This window comes from Brassica napus, chromosome C1 (assembly GCF_020379485.1).
Source record: "Brassica napus cultivar Da-Ae chromosome C1, Da-Ae, whole genome shotgun sequence".
NCBI classification, from domain to species: Eukaryota; Viridiplantae; Streptophyta; class Magnoliopsida; order Brassicales; family Brassicaceae; genus Brassica; species Brassica napus.
The window spans coordinates 50,234,540-50,262,234 of NC_063444.1; the positions used below are offsets into that span (position 1 = coordinate 50,234,540).

The 27,695-nt window shown below is 36.2% G+C and overlaps 6 protein-coding genes and 1 long non-coding RNA gene across 7 annotated transcripts; 4 read left to right on the plus strand and 3 right to left on the minus strand.

The window, feature by feature from the left end:
• Window positions 1–1,576: 1,576 nt before the first annotated feature.
• LOC125580735 (60S ribosomal protein L23) lies at window positions 1,577–2,597 on the minus strand. Its single transcript, XM_048745761.1, has 4 exons — window positions 2,496–2,597; window positions 2,015–2,299; window positions 1,892–1,933; window positions 1,577–1,774 (listed from the first exon to the last, which is right to left on the minus strand). The coding sequence occupies exons 1-4, from the start codon at window positions 2,506–2,508 to the stop codon at window positions 1,692–1,694; spliced, it is 423 nt and encodes a 140-aa protein (XP_048601718.1). The 5' UTR covers window positions 2,509–2,597; the 3' UTR covers window positions 1,577–1,691.
• A 1,654-nt stretch (window positions 2,598–4,251) lies between these two features.
• On the plus strand, window positions 4,252–7,343 carry LOC125580733. Its single transcript, XM_048745758.1, has 2 exons — window positions 4,252–4,725; window positions 5,637–7,343. The coding sequence occupies exons 1-2, from the start codon at window positions 4,608–4,610 to the stop codon at window positions 7,178–7,180; spliced, it is 1,662 nt and encodes a 553-aa protein (XP_048601715.1). The 5' UTR covers window positions 4,252–4,607; the 3' UTR covers window positions 7,181–7,343.
• A 370-nt stretch (window positions 7,344–7,713) lies between these two features.
• Window positions 7,714–10,587, plus strand: LOC106445283 (inositol phosphorylceramide glucuronosyltransferase 1). Its single transcript, XM_048745759.1, has 9 exons — window positions 7,714–8,049; window positions 8,148–8,268; window positions 8,652–9,001; window positions 9,083–9,190; window positions 9,268–9,402; window positions 9,481–9,618; window positions 9,697–9,982; window positions 10,052–10,175; window positions 10,270–10,587. Exons 1-9 carry the CDS (start codon window positions 7,813–7,815, stop codon window positions 10,409–10,411), a joined length of 1,641 nt encoding a protein of 546 aa, XP_048601716.1. The 5' UTR covers window positions 7,714–7,812; the 3' UTR covers window positions 10,412–10,587.
• On the minus strand, window positions 10,268–11,773 carry LOC125580734. Its single transcript, XM_048745760.1, has 2 exons — window positions 11,009–11,773; window positions 10,268–10,925 (listed from the first exon to the last, which is right to left on the minus strand). Exons 1-2 carry the CDS (start codon window positions 11,224–11,226, stop codon window positions 10,703–10,705), a joined length of 441 nt encoding a protein of 146 aa, XP_048601717.1. The 5' UTR covers window positions 11,227–11,773; the 3' UTR covers window positions 10,268–10,702.
• A 6,116-nt stretch (window positions 11,774–17,889) lies between these two features.
• LOC125580736 lies at window positions 17,890–19,219 on the minus strand. Its single transcript, XR_007318483.1, has 2 exons — window positions 18,201–19,219; window positions 17,890–18,084 (listed from the first exon to the last, which is right to left on the minus strand). It is a non-coding gene; the product is annotated as an uncharacterized LOC125580736 (long non-coding RNA).
• Window positions 19,220–19,355: 136 nt separating this feature from the next.
• LOC106365672 lies at window positions 19,356–23,515 on the plus strand. The gene is made up of 10 exons (XM_048745763.1): window positions 19,356–19,774; window positions 20,367–20,538; window positions 20,623–20,840; window positions 20,914–20,974; window positions 21,053–21,125; window positions 21,211–21,288; window positions 21,365–22,589; window positions 22,674–22,877; window positions 22,957–23,090; window positions 23,168–23,515. Exons 1-10 carry the CDS (start codon window positions 19,400–19,402, stop codon window positions 23,364–23,366), a joined length of 2,739 nt encoding a protein of 912 aa, XP_048601720.1. The 5' UTR covers window positions 19,356–19,399; the 3' UTR covers window positions 23,367–23,515.
• A 1,791-nt stretch (window positions 23,516–25,306) lies between these two features.
• Window positions 25,307–27,145, plus strand: LOC106362542. The gene has a single exon (XM_048744086.1). The coding sequence runs from the start codon at window positions 25,307–25,309 to the stop codon at window positions 27,143–27,145; it is 1,839 nt and encodes a 612-aa protein (XP_048600043.1).
• The last annotated feature ends 550 nt before the right edge of the window (window positions 27,146–27,695 follow it).

Below are 27,695 nucleotides of genomic sequence, written 5' to 3' on the forward strand. Positions count from 1 at the left end.
TTTTGTTACAAAGGTATCTAGTGTAGTTCTTTTTTTAGGTCTCTACTGGTATATTTATTTTGCAAAAACATATTTCCATTAAAAAAAGTAGTCACACAATAGTTCGAGTCGATTATACGAAAATATTATGTTCGTAAATGCAGTCTCTCTATAAACCCTTGATGATACTCGATGCATTACCATTCTCTCCAGCTCTTTATTTTCATATAACAGTATAACACAATCTGTGTGTTATTTTCAAACCCCCAAAAAGCTCAATCAGTTATCGCTCTTTGTATTTTTTTGCCAAATGGCTTTCAACATATTAGTTGATCAAAAAAAAAAAGAGAGACTTTCAACATATTAACGTACCACATGATGATGATGATTCTAGCCATATCTTTGTCACAATAGTTATGTATTGGTCAATCACTTGTCGGGTATTGCCCTTCCGATTGTGTATCCATCTAGCTGACAGTCCGGTTGATCATTATAGGAATTTAGTTAAAAAACAAATTATAAATAAAATATAAGAAAAATATAAGGAAAATATTCAAAAATATTTTTGGTTGCTTTAGAGTGTAATCTTCTAAAAACACTGGAGAAAGAAATGTATAAAGGAAATTAAGTAAGTTACTAAATTAAGTGATATGCAGTTGAAGCTATGTTTTATGTGAAAACTTTAAAATAAAATGCAAATTTCATCTCACACAACTTGTTGGACTATTTATTGCTTCTTATTTATCCTAAAACGGAAAAAATGTTAGTTTGCCAATTTGAAAAATATTCACAAATACAACCAATATACTCCAGCATTGAGTATCAATTTTGTAGAAGACTTCGGTAAATCGAGCTTCCTCCATAACCTTCGCATCATTGATTATATCTTCCGTCTTCTACTGGTTGAAATTTTCTGTTGCACACACACAACACCATGTGCTACAGTTTGATGAAGGTTCAGAAAGCAGAATTGATGATGCTCTTCTACTATGGCGGGCTGGGATATAGCGCTTTGAGTCCTAGTCTCTTTTCATGTATATTTACTATTAGCTTCTTATGTACTATTTCACAACTTTTAAGACATGAATTTAGTTTCTAAACTAATAGGTTATTGAATTTCGCTTTTCCTTCATCTCTTGTTCTTCTAGAGCTTTAACCGTGACCAAACCATACTCGCATTTGAAAATCATCAATTTATCTGGTGTGAGTTTCACATAAAAGTAAACAAACAGAAGAGCAACGAACACGTTTCTTAGACCCAGTTAGAGCAAAACCCAACTCAGTTTCTTGGGCGCCAATCATATTACATATAGAGCTTTAGAAGTTTTTTTAGCCTTTGGACCGAAGGTAGTCGGTATCTCTTTACTGTAACGTTATAGAAACCAAGTAAAATTGAGATTTCAAAAGAATCAAAGCTCTAATTTTCCGGTTGGCAGCTAACTAGTGTTTTACAGGAAAAATTACGTTCCAAATCATAATTTACATTCGCATTACTTTTTGAATCTCTAGTAGCTAAATGTATCAAGTTTGACCGAACTAGACCAGAGGAAGAACATGTCCATATATTTTGTTAAATTAGATAAGCACACTTGCAAAATTAAAGGTCAAACCAAACTATAATTAAGTAACAAACCGGAACTATAAGTCTAGCACAAAAACAAAGTATCCTCAACAGAGGAGATAAACGTTCAACAAACACAAACTGAGAGATCTTAAACGATAGCATTTGCAGCACTTGCGATCCTTGGCCACAGGTCAGCACACTCCTTCCCGATTGGTCCAGTGATAGCAGATCCTATATATATATATATATATCACACACACACACAAAAAAAAAACAAAGAGACTTCATTAAACTAATGTCACTAGTTAACTTCGTGTTTATTGTAACACTACTGGATGAATTGCTTACCTTTCATTTCACCCTTGGGATTGACAATGACACCAGCATTATCTACAAAAATCACCTATTCTGATGAAACTCTTAGCCTTAATAGATAAGATAAACATAAGAGATGATGATAGAGATGCTGACCCTCGAAGTACATGAAGACACCGTCCTTTCGGCGCCAAGGCTTCCTCTGCCTAACAATGACAGCTGGCAGAACCTTCTTACGTAGATCAGGTTTACCTTTCTTCACAGTAGCCATAACCATGTCACCAACACATGCAGACGGCAAACGGTTAAGACGACCCTTGATACCTTTAACGGAGATGATGTAAAGGTTCTTGGCTCCAGTGTTGTCAGCACAGTTCACAGTGGCTGCCACTGGAAGACCCAGTGACATCCTGAACTTGTTACCAGAGGTTCCTCCTCTTCCTATTAAACATATGAAACAAATGGCAGATCAGTAACAGAACCAGCTATCTAGAAACTAAAGACGAGTCACTAAGGATCATTTGGTCGGAAAATGATAAAGATGACAGCTCAAGATGTTAATGTATATGTATAAGAGCTCTTGATCTAACATTACAGTATACGGATGATGCTAGAAGAGCTGGAGAGGGATTTTTACCTCGCTTCGACATGGTTGCAGAGTAGCAGCTCGATGATGGTGGTGAAGAGAGAAGGTTTATGTATTGTTAAGCTAGGGTTTTCTATATAACTATATTATGGGCTTACCTGGATTTGATAGTATGGGCTGTAAAAGCCTACTAAAAGCCCAATAATGCAAATACAATATAATTAGTGAATTCTCTTTATTTTTTCATAAACAAATAACACAAGATTTTAACATAGTTTTGACATGTCTTAATTGAATAACACTAGAATCATCATAAAATCTAAATCTACATAATTAGTTTCTCACTATCATAATTTTAACTCACAAAATTAATCTTGATGGTAAATCTCTTTATCTATGTAGAATCGCATTTGAGGCTCTCAAATTAAATATCATTTATAAATTTAATGAATACAATATATAAACTAGCCACAAATAAAAATAAATTTTAATTTTTTTATTAGATAAGTTATGATATGAATATATAACTTTTTCTAAATATGTAAGCATAATTTTTATATTCCAAGTTTTTCTGCTTTGTTTACAAATTTTAAGATATCTGTTATGTTTGTACTAATTTTGGTCAATAATTTTGTTAGATTGATTTTGGATCCATATGAATCACTATCTATTTTCATTGGCTAAGTTGTTCAGTCCATAGTAGTAGATGTGGATTGTTAATGTGAGCAACAACTTACGTGGCAATGTTATGTGGTGGTAACCGTGAAGTTTGATATTTCAATTGAATGTTTAGTTCGTTTAAATTTTGAAATAATCATTAATTACACCATTTGGCTAAAGAGAAACAGAAGACCTAAGCAATCTGAAACCAAGCAACTACTCGCAATCAGCCATGGATAATTGGCACGCTATTACTTACTTGATGAGTTCATATTCTGAAAATGATCAAGACTGTTGAAGCTTCTTATGGTCGATAGAGTAATCTGTATTCTCCTTCCGAGTATAAGTGAATGCTACCATCATACTCAAATAAGGCACACCTCTTTATCTGAAGAACACTTTGCAAGAATTGAACCGGGTACACTCTTCATCTATCTAATGCATGTGGAAAACAAGTCTTCTCTCAATTTCCTTGTCATTATGTCTATGTTAAGCAACCAAGAAAATTTATTTGTTCATCCGCTTTAGTCAATTCTTCTGAAAATTATATATCCTCCATATGGATCAGATTTCCCTCATCACATGAGAGTAACGTTAAATTACTTTCACACGGTAAACAAACTTTCTCGGGTAGAGTTCACTACAAAAGTGTTGTATTTGTAAAGCTTAGAAGATAAGAGCAATTTGGAGCAAATGACAGAGGTTTTGGTGGCATCAATTAATCTGCTCAAACCAAATATATTACGTTGTATTGAAAAAAATTGAGCTAATAGGTGTTTCATTGGTGTTTTTGTCTTTTGACATCTCAAATGTTTTAATCTTTTTGAGAATCCATTCTTACTTTTTTTTTACTATTATTTAATAATACAATTCTCATTTTAGAATATTTTGAAAACCTCCCAATAGTTTTTTTTTTTGGTCAAATAGTTTTAATCTAGTTTGTATGAGATAAGAAAGGGTTGTTTTCATGTTTTAGTAATGTATTTGGTTAAATGGGGTTAAATTTGCAAGTTTGAAAGGTATGAGATCAAATTTTGAATAAAACTTCCTGTTTTTTTTTCACCTCAAGATTATTTTAGACTTTAGAGGGACTTTTCTGAACTTTATATAATAATGGGGCAATTGTGAAACGTCTAAAAAACGCATCAAACGCACACCAATAACTTTCATCATCAACCTTTCTTTCTTACGCAATTATAACTTCAACTCCACTCTCTCTCTCTCTCTCTCTCTCTCTCTCTCTCTCTCTCTCTCTCTCTCTCTCCACCTTGAATGTTGATCAATTCATAGAAGGAGAAGCTCTCTGCTTTTGTTGCTTCTCTCTTCTCTCAAATTGAGAAACAGAGAGACAGGGGCAGAGAGAGACGCCAGGAACAGAGTTCCCGGAGAAACAATCGGCTGATTCGACCCAAATCGGGGAACTGTAAATCAACTCGTGGGTTTTGGTGGGTTTCTCTTAATTTTCCCGAATCCGGAGACAAAATCTTGAATTTCCCCCACAAGATGTTTTGGTTTGGGTGTGACTGTTTCTACTGGAGCAGAGGATTCTCCGAGCTTGATTCGGAGCCGTCCGAGCCAAAGCCCTTCTCTCTTCCCTCTCCTCTTCCTCGCTGGCCACAAGGTACCAAAAGAACTTTCCTTTTCTGGAAATTGCAATTTATATTGCCTTGAATTTTTGTTCTAATTTTAGGAAGTTTTAGTCTTTTTTCTTTCTCCAGCTGAAATTTCGGTCTTATTAACAAATGTGTGAAACTTTGGATAATATAGGGGAAAAGAATCAAAAGATTCAGACAAGATAAAACCAGAAGATTGTTAATTAGCTCTCATTTGAGTTTGATTAGTCATTATTTTATTTTACATGCGTTACATAAGATAAGATTTAACTAATCATAGATCCTTCCTTGGTTAGTCACTTAATCTTATCTACTTTTGTGGCTTTGTTTAATATTGTTCTCTGGCTTATTGAAAGTGTAGACTGTTGACAAAAAAAAAAAAGTGTAGACTAAGGAAGATGCTTTGGAATATTCTGCATGGTGTTCTCATTGTCTTTTTTTCTTTCTTCTTTGTTTGACTCTGATTCAAGATTTTTTTTCTTTTACAACTTGATACACAAGTTGGTTCCAAGTCTAATAGTACTCTCATTATCTTCTTAGTTTTGCTATAATAATCTTCTTAGTTTTGTTTATGTTGTCCGACCATATAAAAAAATGGCTCTACCATCATTTAATGTTTTGATAATGTAGATGGTCCAGATATGGTACCATAATAGTTTATCCAGGTCTTGTATCTCTAATAGTTGTGTCCCCACCATTGCTTGTAAGGGAAAAGAATGAGTGGCGTTTGATGGAAACAAATTTCACCTTTGGTTATACATGTGAAAGCCAATGATTGATACTTTCTTTATCATTTTTAATGTTGTTAAAGCTAAGCTCCTCTTCGTGGTACTCTTTAAGTCAATCCTATCTATAAGTGTTTGTTAGTTCTTTGGTGCTGAAAATGACATTCTTTCTCTTGTTGCCAATCTATTTGCAGGTAAAGGTTTTGCCACTGGAAGAATAAACCTAGGAGAGATAGAAGTGGTTAAAATCACCAAGTTCCACAAACTCTGGAGCTCTGATTCTTCACACAAAAAATCAAAAGGTGTAGCATTTTACAGAGCCGAGGAAGTTCCACAAGGTTTCCACTCCCTTGGTCATTACTGCCAGCCAACGGATAAGCCCTTGAGAGGCTATATACTCGCCGCTCGCGCTAGCAAACCCACCAAAACCGATGATCCACCACCCCTGAAGAAGCCTGTGGGTTACACTTTAGTTTCGAGTGTAGATGGTGGTGGTTACTTCTGGCTACCTAACCCTCCTGCTGGTTACAAAGCAATGGGAGTCATAGTAACAGACAAGCCAAAGGAGCCTGAAACGGAAGAGGTTAGATGCGTAAGAGAGGATCTCACCGAGAGCTGTGAAACCTCTGAGATGATACTTTCCAAGAAGTCAAACCCTTTTAGCGTATGGACCGTGCAGCCTTGCGAGAGAGGGATGAGGGCACAAGGAGTCTCCGTTGGGACATTCTTCTGCTGCACTTACGAACTATCATCTCATGAAACGGTCCGTGACATCGCCTGCTTAAAGAATCTTGATCCGACCTTACACGCAATGCCGAACCTCAACCAAGTCCATGCTGTTATCCAACACTACGGACCAACGGTCTACTTCCACCCTGAAGAGACTTACATGCCTTCATCAGTACAATGGTTCTTTAAAAACGGAGCTTTACTATACCCACAAGGCGAACCGATCAGCTCCACAGGGTCGAACCTACCTTCCGGAGGAAGCAATGATCTGGAGTATTGGATCGATCTCCCTGAAGAAGAAGAAGCTAAGAGCAATCTCAAAAGAGGAAACCTCGAGAGCGCTGAGCTTTACGTCCATGTGAAGCCAGCGCTCGGTGGAACGTTCACTGACATTGTAATGTGGATCTTCTGCCCATTCAACGGCCCTGCAACGCTCAAGATTGGTCTCTTCACTTTACCTATGACGAGAATAGGAGAGCACGTGGGGGACTGGGAGCATTTCACTTTCCGAGTGTGTAACTTCTCCGGGGAGCTTTGGCAGATGTTCTTCTCTCAGCACAGCGGCGGAGGGTGGGTGGATGCGTCTGAGATAGAGTTTGTTAAAGGTAACAAACCTGCGGTTTACTCGTCTAAGCACGGACACGCTAGCTTCCCTCACCCGGGAATGTATTTACAAGGCTCGTCCAAGTTTGGGATTGGTGTGAGGAACGATGTTGCGAAGAGCGAGTACGTTGTGGAGTCTAGCGAGAGGTATGTGGTTGTAGCGGCTGAGTATTTAAGGGAAGGTGGTGTGGATGAGCCGTGTTGGTTGCAGTATATGAGAGAGTGGGGGCCGGTGATAGAGTATGATTCAGGGTCTGAGATTAGTAAGATTATGGATCTTCTTCCTTTGGTTGTTAGGTTCTCGGTTGAGAACATTGTGGATTTGTTTCCTGTTGCTCTTTACGGAGAGGAAGGTCCCACGGGGCCTAAGGAGAAGGATAACTGGGAAGGAGATGAGCTTTGTTGAAAGAAGAAGGCATATTTGTTCGGTGTGAATCTTTGCTACTTGTGTTGTGTTGTGTATGATGATGATGTTAAAAGTATCACTACTTTGTTGTTTTGTTTCTATACAAACTTCATATACATGAGTGGCAGGTTGCTATATTCTAACATTGTCACATGTTGTGTCATTGAACAGGTTCATAGATTAGATTCTCTAGCTGAACCTTACTTTCTTCACAGAGTCTGAACACAAAAAGAGATTCAGATATATATCTCTTATCGGTCACAACCAACTAGTATTCTAAAAATCGGTATAAGCAACACTAAGACACAGACATTTATTAGAATCTAAATATTTTTCTATAACATTTTTTGTAAAGAGTCAGTTTAAATCAGTCTAAAGCACTCAATAATCCTCCATAACCACCAGTTAACGACTTCTTAAGCATTGATCTCAGCTCTAAAGTTCTCCTCTCCTGAACTCTTATTAATCCGACACGTGTCTGTTATTCTTACTGTCTGTTACATGAGTATGGTAACAAGAAGCAGAAACAGAACACAAACAAAAACAAAACAAACTTACAACCGTTTATAAAAGTCCCGACCTTTTTATACTAACTCCTCGAGAATATCGGTGTGGCAATTAGATCCGAATCCATGGCGAAACTCAACCCGAGTTTCTGGGTTATCTCAATCACGCTACTCTCAATCCAATTCAAAGGCTCCTTCGCATCCCAATCAACTAACGAAGCTTACGTCACACTCTTATACGGAGACGAGTTCTTATTAGGAGTCAGGGTATTGGGTAAATCGATCAGAGACACTGGATCTCACAAGGACATGGTTGTTTTGGTGTCTGATGGTGTCTCTGACTACTCTAAGAAGCTCCTTATGGTAATAAACATTTCTATTCCTGGAAAGCTTAAAAGAAGCTTAAAGTAAAGATCTTTCCTTTTTTGGATATTGATTTTGAGTTTTTTGGGTTTATGTAGGCTGATGGGTGGAAAGTAGAGAAGATTAGTTTACTAGCAAACCCAAACCAAGTTCATCCAAAGAGGTTCTGGGGTGTTTACACAAAGCTCAAGATCTTTAACATGACTGCTTACAAGAAAGGTAAGTCCTTTGTGTGTTTTGAGTCAATGTTCTAAAAACAGCTAGGCGTCTTATGAAGGATTATTGTTTAGGCGTCTTATGAAGGATTATTGTTTAGACGGACTATTGGTTAGGATTGTTGTTTAGGATTATTGGTTAGGCGTCTTATGAAGGATTATTGTTTAGGCGGACGTCTAGACCGATTTTTTGAAAACTAGGCCGATTTTTTGAAGGCCTAGGCTGATTTTTTTAATCGATTTGAAAAAATCGTTTTGCTCATACTCTATTTGCCGACTAGGCGAGCCTATGTGTGCCGCCTAGACCGATGTTTAGAACACTTGTTTTGACAAATCCTAGAGCTTTGTCCTATGTACTTTATGTTATGTTTTTTTATTTGTTAACAGTTGTGTATCTGGATGCTGATACAATTGTGGTAAAGAACATTGAGGATCTTTTCAAGTGCTCCAAGTTTTGCGCTAACTTGAAGCACTCCGAGAGGCTGAACTCTGGAGTCATGGTGGTCGAACCTTCTGCAGCTTTGTTTGACGATATGGTGAAGCAAGTGAAGACCTTGTCTTCTTACACCGGGGGAGATCAAGGGTTCTTGAACTCTTACTATCCTGATTTTCCGAATGCTCGTGTTTTCGATCCTAGTTTGTCACCTGAAGCTGTGAAAGCGAGACCGGTTCCTAAAATGGAGAGGCTCTCTACGTTGTATAATGCAGATGTTGGTCTTTATATGCTTGCCAACAAGGTAGTTAACCTTTTTTTTTGTTCTCTTCAATAGATTGATGTGATGTGATTTGGAATCTTAACATTCTCATTGTTTATGCAGTGGATGGTTGATGATAGCAAACTTCATATTATTCACTACACTTTGGGGCCTCTTAAGCCTTGGGACTGGTGGACAGCATGGCTAGTGAAGCCTGTTGAGGCGTGGCATGTAGGTCTTCTTGTCTGTGGAAAGTTTAAGTTGTTTTGAGTGAGTTTCTAAGTTAAGTTTCACTTGTAATATGGCAGAGCATTAGGGTAGGGCTTGAGGAGACTCTTCCAGGAACTGGAGGTGGAAAAACCCCAAATGATGAGTTCATCGTCAAGCTCCTTTTCTTGTTACCACTTTGTGGCTTTTTGTTCTTCCTTTATCGTTCCATAAAGGTTAAGACTCTTATTCTAGTTGTACCCAACCGTTTCTTTCATCTATTATCTCATTTGGATCTCTGTTTTCTATTGCAGGGACGTGACTTCTTGAGTTCATTGTGCAGGAGCTCTGTATGCAACCAGATCAGACATCTTTATTACAAACTCAGATCTAATGGAACACTTGGTTATAGTGGTGTATCGACATTGTCTACCATGAACTCCAACTATCAAGTTAGTTCTTATCTGCCTTTTTGCTTTTTTCTAGATGCTAAAAGAATCTATCTAATGTTAATTTTTTTAACACTGCAGCTCCACACTGGTGCTCACTCTAAGGTTCCTCAATACTTGGGGGCAGTTTCAGTTGTGGTCTGCTTCGCGGCTGTTTTGACATCCATTGGAGTTTCCGTTATGATTGTGCCAAGGCAAATCATGCCATGGACTGGCTTGATTTTGATATATGAGTGGACTTTTACAATCTTCTTCCTATTATATGGTGGCTTCCTACTTCTAGTGTACCAATATGGCAAGAAAGTAGCAGTTCAAACAGGATCTCCTTCATCTCAAACAGAATCATCGTTGGATGATTCAGGAAAAGGTATAGCCACAGAGACACATATGTCTTCTTAGTTTTGTTTATCACTAAACTTCTCTGAAAAATCAACAGGTCATCAGCGGGCAGATGCGTCTTGTGACTTCACTGCATTGTATTATGGATTAGGAATGGTGTTTTTGGCTTTTGCTGCCATCTCTTTGCCCTACATGTTAGGGGTCACAGCTTTATTTTTAAGGTAAACTTTTTTCATTTAGTTACCTGTAGAGAATGTGTTTGTGTTGCTCGGTTTAGTAGTGGTTTATGTACTAAACTGGTTACATATGGAGCAGGTTGGGTCTGATGATAGCAGTAGCCATGGTTCTAGTTTCGTTCATGACTTATGCTTCAGAGCACCTCGCAGTCAGATGGTTCCTCAAAGGTCTAGAAGACCGTGACACGACGAGAACAAAGTCAATCTGTTTCCTCTGCTGACATTCAAAAGTGTGTCGCAGTGTAATTCACAACACAGCTTATGTATGATTTTCTTTATTCTGTTAGGACAGCTCTTGAGTTTTGTACTTTCTTGTGTTATTATATCATTGTTCTTTCTTGATCATTGCTCCAAAGAAGTCACATTTGAGAACATAATCTAGGAAAGGCTTTGTACATTCTCTAAGCATTGTCTTTTTGGTTTCTCTTCTATACTTTACTGTCTGGATATAGAAGCTTATTTGCTTTGTGATGATAAAGACTAATCCAGAAATAGATCATAAGTAGGAAACATTATAGAGAAGTAGGAGGATCAAACTTGTAGTGCTTATCGATGAATAGAGAGACTTCCCAAGTACAGCTAAGTCCCTTGGGGATGGTCACAAGGTCTCCTGCACCAAACTCTACAAACTCTGATGATGAACCTTTTGGATACACCTTCACCTTTCCCTTCACCAAATAGCATGTCTCTCTTTCTTCAAACACCAATGCATATTTCCCAGGCTGACAAGACCATCTGTTTATCAGAGAAACTAATCATGTTCTTACCAATAAAATGAGGAATAGAAGAACTAGAGCTTGTGCATGTTTGATACTTACTTAGGCCATGACATAACTCCAAGCTCAGATAACTTTATGCTCGAAGGATTGTGTTCAACTATGATATTCATTTTGGAAGAGGAGTAAGGTGAATAGAGGAAAGGATGATATGAAGAAAGTAGGTTTATGAGAATGTATTTATATGGTGAAGGACAGTAGTTGGTCTGCATGTGTAATATATAAACATGTATGAATAAAGTGACATTTCTTTTTTCCATTATTGAAAGAGATCGACCATAGGAGAAAGGAATCTTCAAAGAAGCACTTTGACTAATAATGGATACAAAACAAAGTCAACAAATACATACAATACATCCATTAGGTTGTATTATTTAGATAGTCATTCTAGAAGTAGATAATATTACAAATGTCTGGTATTCTACTTCTGTTTGTTTTATAAGTTAATCTGATTATGATTGTTTCTCTAGAAGGCAAAATGCTTGTTTAGTCTCCAAGCGCATGGACCCCTTATGTTTTGTCCCAGTCAGTCCATCATGCTTTCTCTTTTACAGTGAAGACTCAACTATCTCTGGACAATGTAGTAACCATGTGAATTCTGCAGTGATCAAATATAATGGGTACAGTCGAGACTCGAGAGTATGGTATCTAGACTGTAGCTTGAGCTCTGCTTTTACAGCAAGTAATAAATGATTCTTCTGTTAAGATTGTTATTCATATCTTCACTAAATTTTAGTATATGATTTTATTTTTTAGTTTCGAGAATGTTTGACTGGTTCTGCGGTGGAAGATACGTGATAAATCGGGACATTGATTTGTGTAGCCCCCCTCTAGTTTGGCTGCTTCCTCAAGTACTAGCTCTGTTTGTTTTTTATTCTGTTATGTCATGGCATGTGAGGATTAGTACTTTAGTGTATACACTTCTTATTATATCCTTACATACATGCACACGTTCAAATATTTATGGAAACATTCTCGAATTTGCATGCTAGTATTTGCAATCTTCTTTCTTTCAGACGAGTAATATGAACAAGTGGATAAAGAGTGGAAGTTTAGCTTCAAGATGAAAACAAAATCTCCATGTGAACACCTTGATAAATTTGGAAAACGATAGATATCATGTTTTGATTTGGTCTGATCATTCACACGTCGCACTACAAAAAAAGTTCACATTGATAGCACATTGTTATAGCACGTTTTACTGAACTGCTATCGTATGTGCGTTTGAAATTTCCGTAATATATAATAGCATTCGATAAACGCTATGATAGAGTGAAACCTAAAATAACACTTAATTAATGCTATTTTCAAGAATAAGTAAGCGGGAATATAAATCACTCATTTCACCAGTACTTAGCGGAAAATTATACTTAAGCGCCAAAAAATTTATTTAAGCGGCTTCCATAATACTTTCAAAGACATATAATAGCATTTTTCTAACGCTAAGAAAAACTATTTTCTAACATTATATTTCAAACACTATAACTCTAAACTACTTAAATTACGTACCAAATCATAAGCTCTTTTTTATATTTAAACACAATTTGTACTTTCTAAAATTCTTTAATTTTATAATTAAATCTTTACATGTATATTTAATAATTCATTTTAACATTTATAACCCCTAAATTAAAAATTTAAATTCCAAACCCTATATCTAAAGTCCAAACCTATTCCACAAACCCCCAATATACTCTAAACCCTATGTACTGTACCAAAAATTGAAATCTACACTGTAAAACTAATATTTTTTAACTTAAACACCAAATCTTAACATATAAATTACAAACACTACAAACACCTAAACAATTTTTTTTTAAAGTTCTAAAATTCAAACATAAACTTTAAATTTATAATCTTCTTATACTATAACCTCAAATCTTAAAATTAAAATCAAAATTTCATCTTTTAAATCTTATTCTATAACTTTCAAAACACAGACCCTAAATCTTCATTCTATAATTAAACTCTATTTTGAAACATAAAAAACCATACTTCTCAAACATTATCTTGATCATATACCCTACATAAAACAAACTCACCATACCTTCTATATACTATTAAAGCTTTAATAAACTAAACATAATAAATAATACACTCTTGTCGAAGACATAAAAGAAAAAAAAATACTCCTAATTTTCTATTGGTTAAGATAGTGATGTGAGGATCGCCATTTTTAGCCATTGATTAATTATAATCAATGGTTCAGATTCAATTTTTGTGTGTATCTCTCTCTCTCTCCAAGATTTCCTCTGTCGATTCCTTTTTCTTCTTTTCTTCCAATCTTCTTCTCTCCAGAACTTTGTCTCTTCGACAATCAATTTTTCATGTATCAAATCTTTAACAACTCTCACATCCTTCTTCTCCATTGTTTCCCTCTCAATCATCTCTCAACAACGACGACGCCAACGAGGAGCTCTGGTGTGACCAGCCCCTGAGTCATTCGCAAACAGAAGTAGAAAAGCTCTGGTATGGAAAGATTTACGGTTTGAGCTTGACGGCGGAGGAGGCAGAGACGGACATGGATTCTCCACCTCTACAAAGGAAGGAGGGGAAGAAGACGCGACGACGGCGAGATGGCGGAAGAAGATGGAGGAGAGGAAGATCTGTTGGAGACGACAACAGCGAGCAGGTCCGAGCTCTGGTGTGGAGAGGACGGTGACGACGGCGAGCAGGTCCAAGCCGAGGAAGAAGACGCGACGGCATGTGGAGGCGTATGAAGAAGAAGCGGCGGTTTCATTAGGGTTAATTTTTTTTTTAGGTTTGGTTTGGTGTAGAGTTAGGAAATTGTAGTGGTTTAACTTTATTTTTTAATATCTGGTTTAGTTTAGTAAACCAGAATTTATTTGTAAACCAATTTAAATTTATAAATAAAATTTATTTTATTTTTAATTATAAAGTAATTTCAGTTTAATTTTTAATTATTTATTTTTAATTATCATTATTTGTGGTTTATTGTACAAAAGACCTATTATAGCACGAATATACGAATCACAATCAATTTGTAACAAAAAAATAGTGCTATAATTAAAGTTAATAACAACATCCAAGTATTGCTATCGTATCTGCACATTTCACAATATTTTATAAATGCGATGACATAGCATATGAGAAAACGCTATGAAAGGCCTATTATAGCGTTTTTCGTGAGCTAAGAATGTACATATTTCTTGTAGTGTCGAAAACATTTGTTCTTGTTCCTTTCTTCTAGTATCAGATCTCCAAGATAGTTTAATCAAGAACATAAATTATCAGATCTCCAAGATAGTTCACAAACAACAAAAATATAAATATTGAAAAAAACAAAGGATACCATAACTAAGAGAATATACATTAACAAATACCAATGCTTAAGTTTCTTTTGAAAAATCTGAAGTATGAAATTTATTTTTTAGCCAAAAAAAAACATTTATACATTTGCTTGGTATACTTTCATTTTTTATAACGCTTGATATACTTTCATTATATATAAAATAACTGTGATATCTAGATAAACTAGTTTCTTGATGTAGGGTTAATTAATTTATAAGATTGCATTTGCATTCAAACTAGTTTTGAACGTACGTAGTTTCAAAAAACAAAAACAAAAACAAGTTTGAACGTGTAACATGTGGCGGTAATAATAATACAGTGACAATAATATATTAGGGGGATTCAACAACATGACCTCTCTCCTATGCATCCTACAAGATTAAAAAATATTGGTTTAATCCGGTTTATACAACTAAGGTATGAATCCGGTTCAACCAATTTTGGTTCGGTTAAATATCATCACGTGATCTCCACATGATCTCCTTCTAATAAGGGAAAGTATTCTTATATGCCCCAATTGGAAAAAAATTATTCTCACTACCCCACTATTTTTCTCATTACCCCACTATTTTTCTCTTTCTCTTATTACCCTTTCTTTTTATATTAGTTTTTATTTATTCAGCGGACCCCAAATCCCTCTCTCTTACTCGCGGACCCCACTTCCCTCTCTCTTCCTCACCCATTTTGTTTCATTATTTTAATGTTATACGGACTCCACGTCTCTCTTGTCCATCTCAGTTTGTTTCATTATTTTAATCTCAGGTGGGGACCCTTTTCTCATAAAGCTGATACATTAACCAAAATCATAGGATTTCCACTCTCAGATGCTTTCTCTCCTCTTAACACGTGTCTATCCTTTTTTTATTCTCCAACAATATTCGACATTTTTTTTTTGAGCTCCATTGGTGATTTCAAAAGTGATTATTAAAGTAATTTGGTACGCTTTTTTCATAATTTTTTTTTGTAGGAATGTAATATCTACGTTGTATGTATTAAGGGTAACAAATCGTGGAGTTTTAAAGAAATATTAGATCTTGACCCCTGCGTCCGCACGAGTATTTACTTTTAATTTTTGTAAACGTTCGAAAATTAAATACATATACTATTGTACTAATTAAATTAGAAGAAGCTAATTAGTTAAATATAACTGAGTTAGTTTTATTATTCTGAACATTAAAACGATTTTGATTAATTTAATTTTCAATAAACCAATAAATTAATCTGATAATTTAATATATTTCATAGTTTTTCTTTTATGGATTGAAACATTGACTTTTTGATTTTTAAGTAAATGAAAGATTGCATATCTTTTAAATTTATTAGGTACCTAAATATTAGGCAATTTCGTAGCCATGTTTATGAAAATTGTTATCTATAAAGTTAGTGGCATTGGATGGTAATTGTTGAGGAAAACTTAGGGTTAAGATTTATTTGTACTTCAGCTTTAATAGATTAGATGTAAATAAAATTTAAAGAAGATTATGTATATTTCTTTGTATTTAACATCGTTCTGAAGAAGAAAAAAAGACATTAAAATGGTGTTAGACGATAATTTGGATTTTGTAACACGTTCTTGGTCGTTTAAAAACACGTAAATTAATGAAAAAATAAAGTTTTAGGTATATTGGTATAAAACAAATATGAAAGGATGTTTACAGACTATTTTGTATATTTCTGTTTATTTTGCACTATTTTGAAGCAAAATAATACATTACAATGTTGGTAGATAATATTGTGGATTGTATAACACCCTTGTGTTCGGTTAAAAAGGTTAAATCGATGAAAATGAAAATTTCGAGGAATTACTAGAATTACTAGTACTACTAAAGTGAAACGTGTATTACTAGTATTACTGGATCGACTATGTATTAAAAGTTCTTGAACAACTTAGATTCTTTAAATAGTTAACTAATAATATTTTTTTGTTCTTAATGGAAATATGTAGTTTCTCATATTACAATCATATGTTTTGACTACGAGGAAACTTACATCAAAGATGAGGCTGAGATAAGATGAATTTTGAGAAAAGATAAAATTCACACTTTAGCGATGAAGACATATGTGGAAGAGGTTACATATTATGGATGGGTTGAGAGTATATGCAGAGATATTAAGGTAGATGGGATGATGAATATTAGTTACTTTCCAATAGTATTGTATTCGAACAAGCATCGAGAGGAAAAAAGATGGATGGTAATGAACTACTAGGTACTACTGTGAACTACCTTAAAATACCTTGAATTACTATGTATTATGCATGTTTCTAAGAACCTTAATTTTTGTCTTATTATTTATTTTAGAAGATATATCTCATATATTGCGTAATTATATGTCCATATATGTGTTTATTTGTCAAATTGACATAAAATACTCTTAATTTCTCAAGTTGATAGAAAACTTCACATTTCCATAGAAAACATCCTTATACTTCCATACTAACGTCTTGAAGGGAAGGCCATACTAAGATGAATAACATAAAATACATATTTTTGAAAAACATTTCCTGCCAATATGTTATATACAATCTATAACTGTCTAAATTGATTGGTATTACTAATAAATTTGATTTTTTGATGCGGTATTACTAAAAATTATTGTAATTTGTAAAAGTATTACTATGAAGAAAGAAATATTACTACCGCCTTGAGTATTACTAAGTGTAAATATTCAAATATGTTTTTTCTGGTTGAAAATTTTAAACTTGTTTTACAAAAATTTTTTTCTTGTTAAAATTTTTAACACGTTTTAGATAAATTTTTTTGTCCTCCTAATAAATATCTATCGAACTTAGTAGTTCAAATTTTTGGTTTTACCACGAAGAGTTAATATTTTTTTCTATAAATATTCACTTTATGGGTATGACTATATGATAGATTTAGAATAAATTAAAAGAAAATTTTATTTCAGCCAATTTACGTGGAATATAGTTTGGGGCAATTGTCAATAATAACACATTTTGTGTTTTTGTCTCAAAAATAGCACTAAAAGGAGAAAGTCACAAAAATGACATTTATTAAAAGGCAAAATATCCCTAATATCCTTGGTTTAAATTAAATAAACAAACAAAAATAAATAAAAGCAAATAAAATTAAAATTTAAAAATTAAAAAATGAAAAAAAAAAATTTTATAGTTTCAGATTATATGTTTTCAGATTCGAATTTTTTTATAATTTTCTTTTTGAATTTTTTTTTAAATTTTTTTTATTTTTTTTTCAAATTTTCTTTTTATAATTAAAAAACACTTTTTGAAACTGTTTTTTTTTTAATTTTTTAATATTTATTTTTTATTTTATAAAATTTTAAACCCTAATTACAAAACTCCATCCCGCTTAACTCTAAACTCTATCCAAAAGATATAAGTGTATATTTATCTCTTTAATCAAACCTATTTTTGTGACTTTGAGTGTTAGTTTAGAAACAAAAACTTGGTTTGGTACTATCCTAGTCTTTTTCTCTATAGTTTCATCTCATTTAACCATAAATCTTACCTCAACTATGAATGAGAAGATAAAGTTTCCTCCAATTTTTTTTATTTATCCCTCTTATTTCCATCATATTTTTTCATCATTTTACTCTTGTTGATAACCAATCACACTCTATATGACATTCAGTCACATTCAAAATATCCAAATTAGTTTTGCAACAAACATAACAAATTTTCCTACGCAATATTCGTAAACTACACTTTTAAATTCTTAATTAACACATAATCAGTATATTCCAAGCCTTTGAACCTTATGTTCTATCCTTATTTCTCTTCCTCTTCATCCTCAGATACTTTGTCAACTTCTTTATCAGCTTTGTTCCTATTCCATTGCGAATAATGCGAAGATATTTTGTTGATCCTTTCCAAATTAGTAAATCAAATCTAACAAACATGAGAAACACAAGCTCAAACCATAAAGCGAAGACATTTAGTTACCCAGCCAATATGAAATCTTCGTTGCAAGTGACCCATATGATCGCATCTCGGATTCAGTTACTGTCATTTTACAAGAATGACGCCACATTTATGAACATAAACGATATCTAAACCAGTGGCAAAGATTTGACCAAAAAAAAACAGTGGCAAAGATAATCCAACAGCTTAGCAAAAAGATTTAAACCATATCTCACAAACACTATCTTAAACAAACTCGATCCAAGTATGGTAAAAATGTCCTTTGTGTGAAAAGGAAATTACTTTTTTGAAACAATGTCCTACAAAAGAAGAAAAATATTTTAAATTGAGATCACATTCTGAGCAAATGCAGCTGAAGTGAAAACAACCAAATATCAAACATACCACATAGCCTCCAAATCGCCTTCTCTACCATTTCACCACTACAGTCCCCTACTTTGCCCCAAAAGTCTACCAACGGATTCACCCCTCTGGTGGTGAATCAACTCTTCTTGTTTTGCTGAAGCGTGCACAACTTCTAGAGCGTTGTAAGCGGCGGAATCGCGTCATAGCTTCCGGCTGAGCTTTTGTTCTCCTCGATTGTTGTATGACTGCTCAGAACCACCATCGCCTTCTCCGCTGCGAGATCCACCAATGGCTTCACTGCTTCGGTGGTGACCTCTCTCTTCTTATTTTTATTAAGCGTTAAGCGTTTGTAACTTGTAAGCGACGGAATCGAGTCGCAGGCTCCGATTGAGTTTTAATTTTCAACGAGTGCCAGACTCAGCAACGTACATGCGTCATTCTGATTTAAAATCTGTGTCCCTGTTTTTAGAATGAGGGTTCATCAGAGACAGAGAATGTGTTGTGCGAGAAATTGAAAAAGACAGAAAAAGAATGAAGAAGGAGGCTCGTGAAGAAGAAGCTGGAAAGATTAGGGATTTTGATTTCTTTTTCTTATTTACTTATTATTATTAAATTGATGGGATCCGTATTGGGTATGGGTTTGGGTGGATGATCCGATTTGAGTTTGTAATTTCTTAGATTCATTAAGGGGTTTTATGTCTTTTCCAATGTTTTCGATTTAAATATAATAAAAAAGATAATGTTTGTTATTAGTGGGACAATATAGAATAAACAAGGGAGATAGTAGGGCAATATAGATTAAAGTCCTCTAATAAGTGTGAATTGTTTTTTTTTTTAATTCAAAATCATTTTATCCATTTCCTCACTCACTCGCCATGTCTCTCTTCTTCCTCAATCCATCGCTTCCCTCCAACTCAATCCACCCGATTCCTCGCCGCGCCGCCGGAATCCCCACCACTCGATGCTCAATCTCCGCGCCGGAGAAGAAGCCCAGGAGGAGGCGTAAGCAGATTCAGAAGCGCGAGAATGAAGACTCCTCATCCTTCGGCAGCAGCGAAGCCGTCTCGGCGCTGGAGAGGAGTCTCCGCCTCACTTTCATGGATGAGCTCATGGAGCGAGCCAGGAATCGAGATCCGTCAGGCGTATCGGAGGTTATCTATGACATGATAGCCGCTGGGCTTACCCCTGGCCCACGCTCTTTCCACGGCTTGGTTGTAGCTCACGCGCTTAACGGCGACGAACAAGGCGCGGTAAAAAAACGCCTCCTCTTATAGTTCAATTCTTGAAATGTCGATTGTATAATCTGTTTAAGAATCGAATCGGTATTACTTTGTGCTGTATAGAACTTGAGCTAATGGTTCTAAGACTCAAAAAAATCAGTTTTAGACGTCCGTCTAATCAATAATTTAATTTAAAATTTGGTTTAGACGTCCACTTAATCAATAATTTATTTTAAAAAATCGGTCTACACGTCTGTCTAATCATTAATCTTCTATAAAGCGTCTAATTAACTTGAGCTAATGGTTCTAAGAGTGGCCGGTCTTGAGATTTTGGAGCTGTAGACAACTAATAAAGATTTTAATAAAATAAGGTTTTAACAAATTTGGAGAGCATAGGCGAATGTTTCATTCGGCTTTGCCAGGACTCTGATAAAATTGATCGAAAAATCAGTTTAGACGTCTGTTTAATCAATAATCCTCTAGCTATTTTTTGAACATTGGTTTCAACAAACTTCAGAATTGAGACTTTCTTGTCTCTAGTAGCTTCTCATGTGTGTGGTGATTGAAGTGAGAACTAAAGAGTGTTATTTACTTTTCTATGTGTGTATATGTGTGATTGCAGATGCACTCGCTGAGAAAGGAGCTAGGTGCAGGCCAACGTCCGCTTCCTGAAACCATGATTGCTCTGGTTCGACTCTCCGGTTCTAAAGGAAATGCACAAAGAGGTTTAGAGCTTCTTGCTGCAATGGAAAAGCTTAACTATGACATTCGTCAAGCTTGGCTTATTCTCGTTGGTAGTCTCCCTTGCCTTCACTATGTGTTAGATTCAGTTTTTTTTGGTGTGTCTACCATTTATAGAGGTTGTGGTGTTTTTATAGAGGAGCTTGTGAGGACCAACCACTTGGAAGAGGCGAATAAAGTTTTCTTGAAGGGTGCTAAAGGTGGGATGAGAGCAACCGATCAGCTATATGATCTGATGATTGAAGAAGATTGCAAAGCTGGAGATCATTCTAATGCCTTGGAGATTTCTTACGAAATGGAGGCAGCTGGTAGATTTGCGACAACTTTTCATTTCAACTGTCTTCTTAGTGTGCAGGTTTGTTATGGTATTCTTGGAGTGTAAACACACACGCCTCTTCTTTGTCTAATGACATCAAATTTTCGTGTAGGCTACTTGTGGGATTCCAGAGGTGGCTTATGCTACATTTGAGAATATGGAGTATGGTGAAGGTTTGTAATTTTCTTTGGCTAATTTTGCTCAATTTGTTTGGTTTAGTTGACTTGGCTTAATATAATCTTGGTTTTTAGATTTTATGAAGCCTAACACCGAGACATATAACTGGGTGATTCAAGCCTATACAAGAGCCGATTCATATGATAGGTAATTCAATGAGGTTTTAACTGCACATATTTTTCTCAAAAGGTGTATTAAAATTTCAGATAGCGTGTTGTTGAACGAATCACAGGGTTCAAGACGTTGCTGAGTTACTTGGAATGATGGTTGAGGACCACAAGCGTGTACAGCCAAATGTGAAGACTCATGCGTAAGAGCATCTTAATAATTTCAATTGCTTTTATCTAAAAATCCTAATACGATCTGTAATAATAATCTATTTTCAGGCTCTTGGTTGAGTGCTTCACGAAATATTGTGTTGTGAAGGAAGCGATTAGACATTTTCGTGCTCTGAAAAACTTTGAAGGAGGAACAAAAGTTTTACACAATGATGGGAACTTTGAGGATCCTCTCTCTTTATATCTCCGTGCATTGTGCCGAGAAGGAAGAATTGTTGAGCTTATTGATGCTTTAGATGCAATGCGCAAAGACAACCAACCTATCCCTCCAAGAGCCATGATTATGAGCAGAAAATATAGGACACTAGTCAGCTCATGGATCGAACCGTTGCAAGAAGAAGCTGAGCTTGGTTATGAGATTGATTACTTAGCAAGGTACGTAGAGGAAGGAGGGCTTACCGGTGACCGCAAGCGCTGGGTACCTCGAAGAGGGAAAACTCCTTTAGACCCCGACGCAGCTGGATTCATATACTCGAACCCTATTGAAACATCTTTCAAACAGAGATGTCTTGATGATTGGAAAGTTCACCATAGGAAGCTCTTGAGGACCTTGCAGAGCGAAGGTCTTCCGGTTCTGGGAGACGCATCGGAATCTGATTACATGAGGGTGATGGAGAGGTTGAGGAACATAATCAAAGGTCCTGCACAGAATCTTCTGAAGCCGAAAGCGGCTAGCAAGATGGTTGTGTCTGAGTTGAAGGAAGAACTTGAAGCTCAGGGCTTGCCGATTGATGGAACGAGAAATGTTCTTTACCAGCGTGTCCAAAAAGCAAGGAGGATTAACAAGTCTCGTGGTCGACCTCTTTGGGTTCCTCCAATAGAAGAAGAGGAGGAGGAGGTCGATGAGGAAGTAGACGAACTAATATGTAGGATCAAGCTCCATGAAGGAGACACAGAGTTCTGGAAACGGCGGTTTCTTGGAGAAGGCTTGATTGAAACTACGGCTGAATCCATAGAAACGGATGAATCAGTAGCTGCAGGTGGGCCGGAGAACAAGACTGAAGATGTTGCAAAAGGAGCCGATGATGATGAGGATGATGATGAAGAGGATCAAGAAGGAGACGAGGAGGATGATGAAAACGAAGAGGAAGAGGAAGAAGAAGTGGTGGTTGCAGAGCCTGAGAATCGAGCAGAAGGAGAGGATTTAGTCAAGAATAAGGCAGCTGACGCTAAGAGGCATCTTCAAATGATTGGAGTCCAGCTCTTGAAAGAATCAGATGAAGCAAGCAGAACAAAGAAACGCGGGAAGAGGGCGTCTCGTATGACACTCGAGGTGTGTATGCATATTAACCTATGATATGTTTATGATTTATTCATTTAAGTAGTCACATGTTCATGAGTGGTTTCCCTTCATCAGGATGATGCAGATGAGGATTGGTTCCCTGAGGAACCATTTGAAGCGTTCAAAGAGATGAGGGAAAGAAAAGTGTTTGATGTTAAGGACATGTATACAATAGCAGACGTTTGGGGTTGGACATGGGAGAAGGATTTTAAGAACAAAACTCCAAGGAGATGGTCACAAGAATGGGAAGTGGAGTTGGCAATTGTGCTCATGTCAAAGGCAAGTGACCTCTCTAAAGCATTATAGTATTAAAAAAATTTGCATGATCCATCATGTTAATGATGATGAGTTTGTGTAGGTGATTGAACTGGGTGGAGTTCCAACGATTGGCGATTGTGCGGTGATATTACGAGCTGCTATAAGAGCTCCCATGCCTTCAGCCTTCTTGAAGATCTTGCAGACCACACACAGTCTTGGCTACGCTTTTGGCAGGTTAATTAAGCTAATCTTAGCCATTCAAATGAGTAAGTTGAGTATATAAACTAAATGAACGTCGTAATGTATTGCAGCCCACTGTACGATGAGATCATCACGTTGTGTTTGGACCTTGGAGAACTTGATGCAGCCATTGCCATAGTAGCTGATATGGAAACCACAGGGATCACTGTCCCTGATCAAACTCTTGACAAGGTCATATCTGTTAGACAGTCCAATGAGAGTCCTAAGTCTGAACATGAAGAGCCACCATCATCATCAGAAAGTTCTTAGTATGTTCTTACACAATTGTGATACAGCTGTATCAGTCTTAGTTATGAAAGTTTTGTTTACAGAAAAAAAACTCCAGTCCTGAGAAAGTTTAATTTAAGTACAAGTGTAGTTGGGAGCGTAGATTAGTCTATAATTTAAAGCTTCGCTTATATCCATGCCATTATCTTACATATGCATGTGAAAAGATTATCATCATAGAGCAAACACTAACCTAAACCCTTCGGAAGATCCATAATATAACTTTTATATATGACTTACAATGCTTGCAAAGAGACTTACAATGCGTTAACAATGCATTGATTTGTCTTTAGGGGCCAAGAAGGTTGGACGCTGACGCTATTTTTGTTTCTTTTCAATCAAGTACGTGGTGTTTTGGAAACGATGATGGTGTTGGTCTCTGACTCTCTGATGAACGTGGTTTACAAGTTGAGGGAGAAACTTTGGTAAATAAACGTAAAGATGGAGTCAGTGTCGGTTGAGCAGAACTATTTGTTGGGCCCTGAGTAGGTTAGAGATAAGATTTGTGATGGCCCATGTTCTAGATATAGTTTGGCGCCTATTTGTCAAACAATAAAAAATAATTGAGCGATTGTCTCTGTGATTTCTTATCAGCGAGCTGTCTCTAGTCACTGTCTAAATTCGACATAGCTTTTGTATTCTGTCATAAACTTCCAGGTGTCATGGATCCATAGACTGCTTTCCTACTTGCATTGTGTAACCTGTTGATTGGGCGTTTAATTAAGTGTTTAGCAGATCAACGGGTGTCTAATCAGATAATCAATAGGTTTTAAGACCAATGATATACACTTTCCCGGATTTAGTACGATTGTTTTCCTAATTTTCATCTTAAGGTAATTAATCAGAATTACGTTTTATTTTTGGCGCATTTAAGTTAATTACGGCACGATTTTTTCTTCGTAGATATCTACAGGACAACTAGCCTCAGCAGTTAGTTATCTGATTTTCGATTTGGTTCAGTTATTTTGATTTGTGAATTTTTATTTTAGTTTATAAGGTCCATTCAATTATTTTTGTGATTAATATTTTAAAAAATCTATGTTCCAATTCGGTTTTGGTATTTTAAACTTTATAATAGATTTTATGGATAATTTAACTTTCTGAAAAATACCGCATAGTTAAAATTTGTTGAAAAAATAGATGGTAACTCGGATAATTTAAAATATATTGAACAGAAAACATTATCCAAATTATCATCTCCGAACAAATACAAACTTTGATAGATCAGAAATAAATCATTCTAATAAAAACTTTGATAGATCAGAAATAGATCACTCATCCGAATTACCATCTCCAAACAGACAAAAACTAAAGCATTAAAGCACAAATAGATTTGAAATACAATTTTACTTTAATTTTCCCAAACATAATGAGAAAATGCAGTTCACTCCACTGATACTCCTTTTTTTTTTAAACACTTTTTTGTTTGAAACACACTCCACTAATACTCCACTAAATAAAAGAAGTATTAAAACATAGTACAGAGTAAATAAAAATTGTGGTCTGCTCCCGGAGCCTTCCGTGCTTGAAGAGTCATGAGATTGTGCGTTCCCATGTGCAGATGTGCTGCTGGATACACGTTTTCTTTGGAATGCGAGAAACACAAGGCTATGGACCAGTAGTTTTTTTAATAATAATTTAGTCTTTCTTTATTCAGGATATGTATATTGTAGTTAAGGATATTTAATTTTCATTGACTTGATAAATAACCTTGATTAGTTAATTGGTGACAGCTAAAGAGGGTTGATTTGTTCAAAAAAAAAAAAGAGGGTTGATTATCATTTTATTAATATATCAACACCCGTAGAGTAACATCGTATTCTTAAAAAAAAGACTCACCAAGTTGATTGATTTACTTTTGGCTATATAATCATATACATGCATATCTGTTATAGGCATTTTCATACTTAGCCACGATAAGAATGGATACACATTTCTGGTCCCCCGACCATAGAGATGAGGTTCCTTTCGATGATCGGTGGGAGATCGCTTTTACTGCGAAGTCTGCGATAAAGAATCTTAATCGTTCTCCTTTCAATTTTTGTGGCGACTGTCTGGAGCATATTGAAGACAATGATTTTCCCTGGTGTTGCAGTTTATGCATCAAGAAGTGGCATCTTCGTTGTGTCCCAAGCTCACCGGACGATATAAACCACCCGTTCCATCCATACCATCCGCTGGAGCTTCTCATTGATGTCCCACGACCACCTGATCACTCCAAGAGTAAATGCGATGAATGCCAGCAAGAACTCAAGAGCTATTTCTACCATTGTTCGCTATGCGATTTCAGCATGCACGTGAGGTGTTCCAAGGAGCCACCACCACCGATTGTGGAAACAGCGAAGTGCCACGAGCATACACTTACATGTATGGTTAGAAATGACACCTTCACTTGCAACGCTTGTGGTACCCATGGTGAACGATGCCCTTACGTATGCGCTCCATGCGGTGTCATGTTCCATTGGGAATGTATCAAGCTACCACACGTCATAAACATCAATCGCCACAACCACCGAGTCTCTCACACCTTTTCTCTTGGTTTTGGGAAGAGGAAATGCATGATTTGTCACAAGAAGGTGGATTGGAGGTACGGAGCTTATTCATGTTCCACATGTCCTGATGATTATGTCGTTCACTCAAAATGCGCAACTAGAAGTGATGTGTGGGATGGGGTAGAGCTCGAAGGGGTGCCTGAAGAATATTTTGATGTTTTGCCATTCGAAGTTATTGAAGAGGGAATTTCAATTAAACATTTTTCCCATGAAGAACATATCTTATACACGGTTGAAGATGAGGATGATATGACTGACGGAAGCATGCGTTGTGAAGCTTGCGTCCATCCTATCTTTTCCGAGGCTCACTACAAGTGTATGGAATGCCACTTTATCATCCACGAAACATGTGCTAATCTTCCTCTTCGAAAACGACATTGGCTCTCCACGACGCCGTTTTATTTAAACGCCAATGACAATGATACAAGCGACTCTTTCTTTCGGTGTGGTGCATGTCAAACAATATCCAATGGTTTCAGGTACGAGAGTGATAAGGGAGTATCACTAGACATGCGATGTGCGTTCGTGATCTCATCGTATAGTGATCATGAATGTCACCCGCATACCCTCTTTATCACTACCCTGGACGAGGGAAATTGTGGGGGCTGTAAGCTCACCAAAAAGCATGTGCTACGTTGTACTGAATGTGATTTCTCATTGTGCTTGGCGTGTGCTACTCTACCGAAAAAGATAAAACGCAAGGGTGATGAGCATTTTCTATTCTTGCGCCATGGTGAGAAAGAAGTCAGCGGTAAGTATTGGTGTGAAGTTTGTGAAGCCGTTTTAGATCCACATGAGGAATGGTTTTACACATGCCATGTTTCTGGAGTCACTTTTCATATTAAGTGTGTGGTTGGTGAGTTTCCAAATGCTAAGCCAGGATTCACTTATCGTTATCAATGTGTGCTAGGGCATAATCTTACACTCTACGGCGCAAGAGTCTGCACTCGCCACCACGGGGAAGAGATAATACAACTTGTTCGCAATGACCGTTCTACGAGACCTAAATGCGCCTCATGCGGCTCTCGTTGCCTAACTCCCCTTATTTTAAAGTTCTACTTGGTGGATACTTATGAGGTTTATTGTTGTAATCTTGAGTGTTCTCTCAAATTTCTGCTAGACTCAGCACAAGACTTTAACCAGTATTTTCAAAACTGGACCAGACCAGCCGGCCGAACCGGTCCAACCATAACTCCTTTAGTTGGTTGAGTTCGGCGTATGCCCAAACAAATGAAATGTATAATTTAATAAATTAAGTAATATGTTTTTTATGACGGTTTGTTGTCTTTTAGTTTTTAGTGTTGGTTCTTTTAGGTTTCATCTTATGGTTTATCCTCTTGTATTGCTGTCTTTGTCTCTCCTATGGTGGGTTGTTGGCTCCGGTAGCGGTTTACCGCTAGTTGGCTTTGTATTCCGTTAATGTTTTAATATAACACCGGTTGACAAACAAAAAATTAGTAAAGTAGGTAACTCAGTTGGTTTTTGGATTTTTCAATCTTCTTCTTTTCCGAGATGACAAGAAACCTTGTAATTCGGAAAAGGTAACTAATGGTGGCCTTAGCCTATTTTAGTTACTATTTACTGGAGATTTCCATCCATTACATCTTGAACCCGATTAATGATTGTTCAAACAATAGCCACAAATTATTACTTTTTCCTGTGGTGAACAATTTATTATAAATGTTTGAGCTCAGGTATGAAAACCTAATCTTTGGTTACTTAACATTTGCAATAACAGCTCATGTGCTCATGTCAAAGG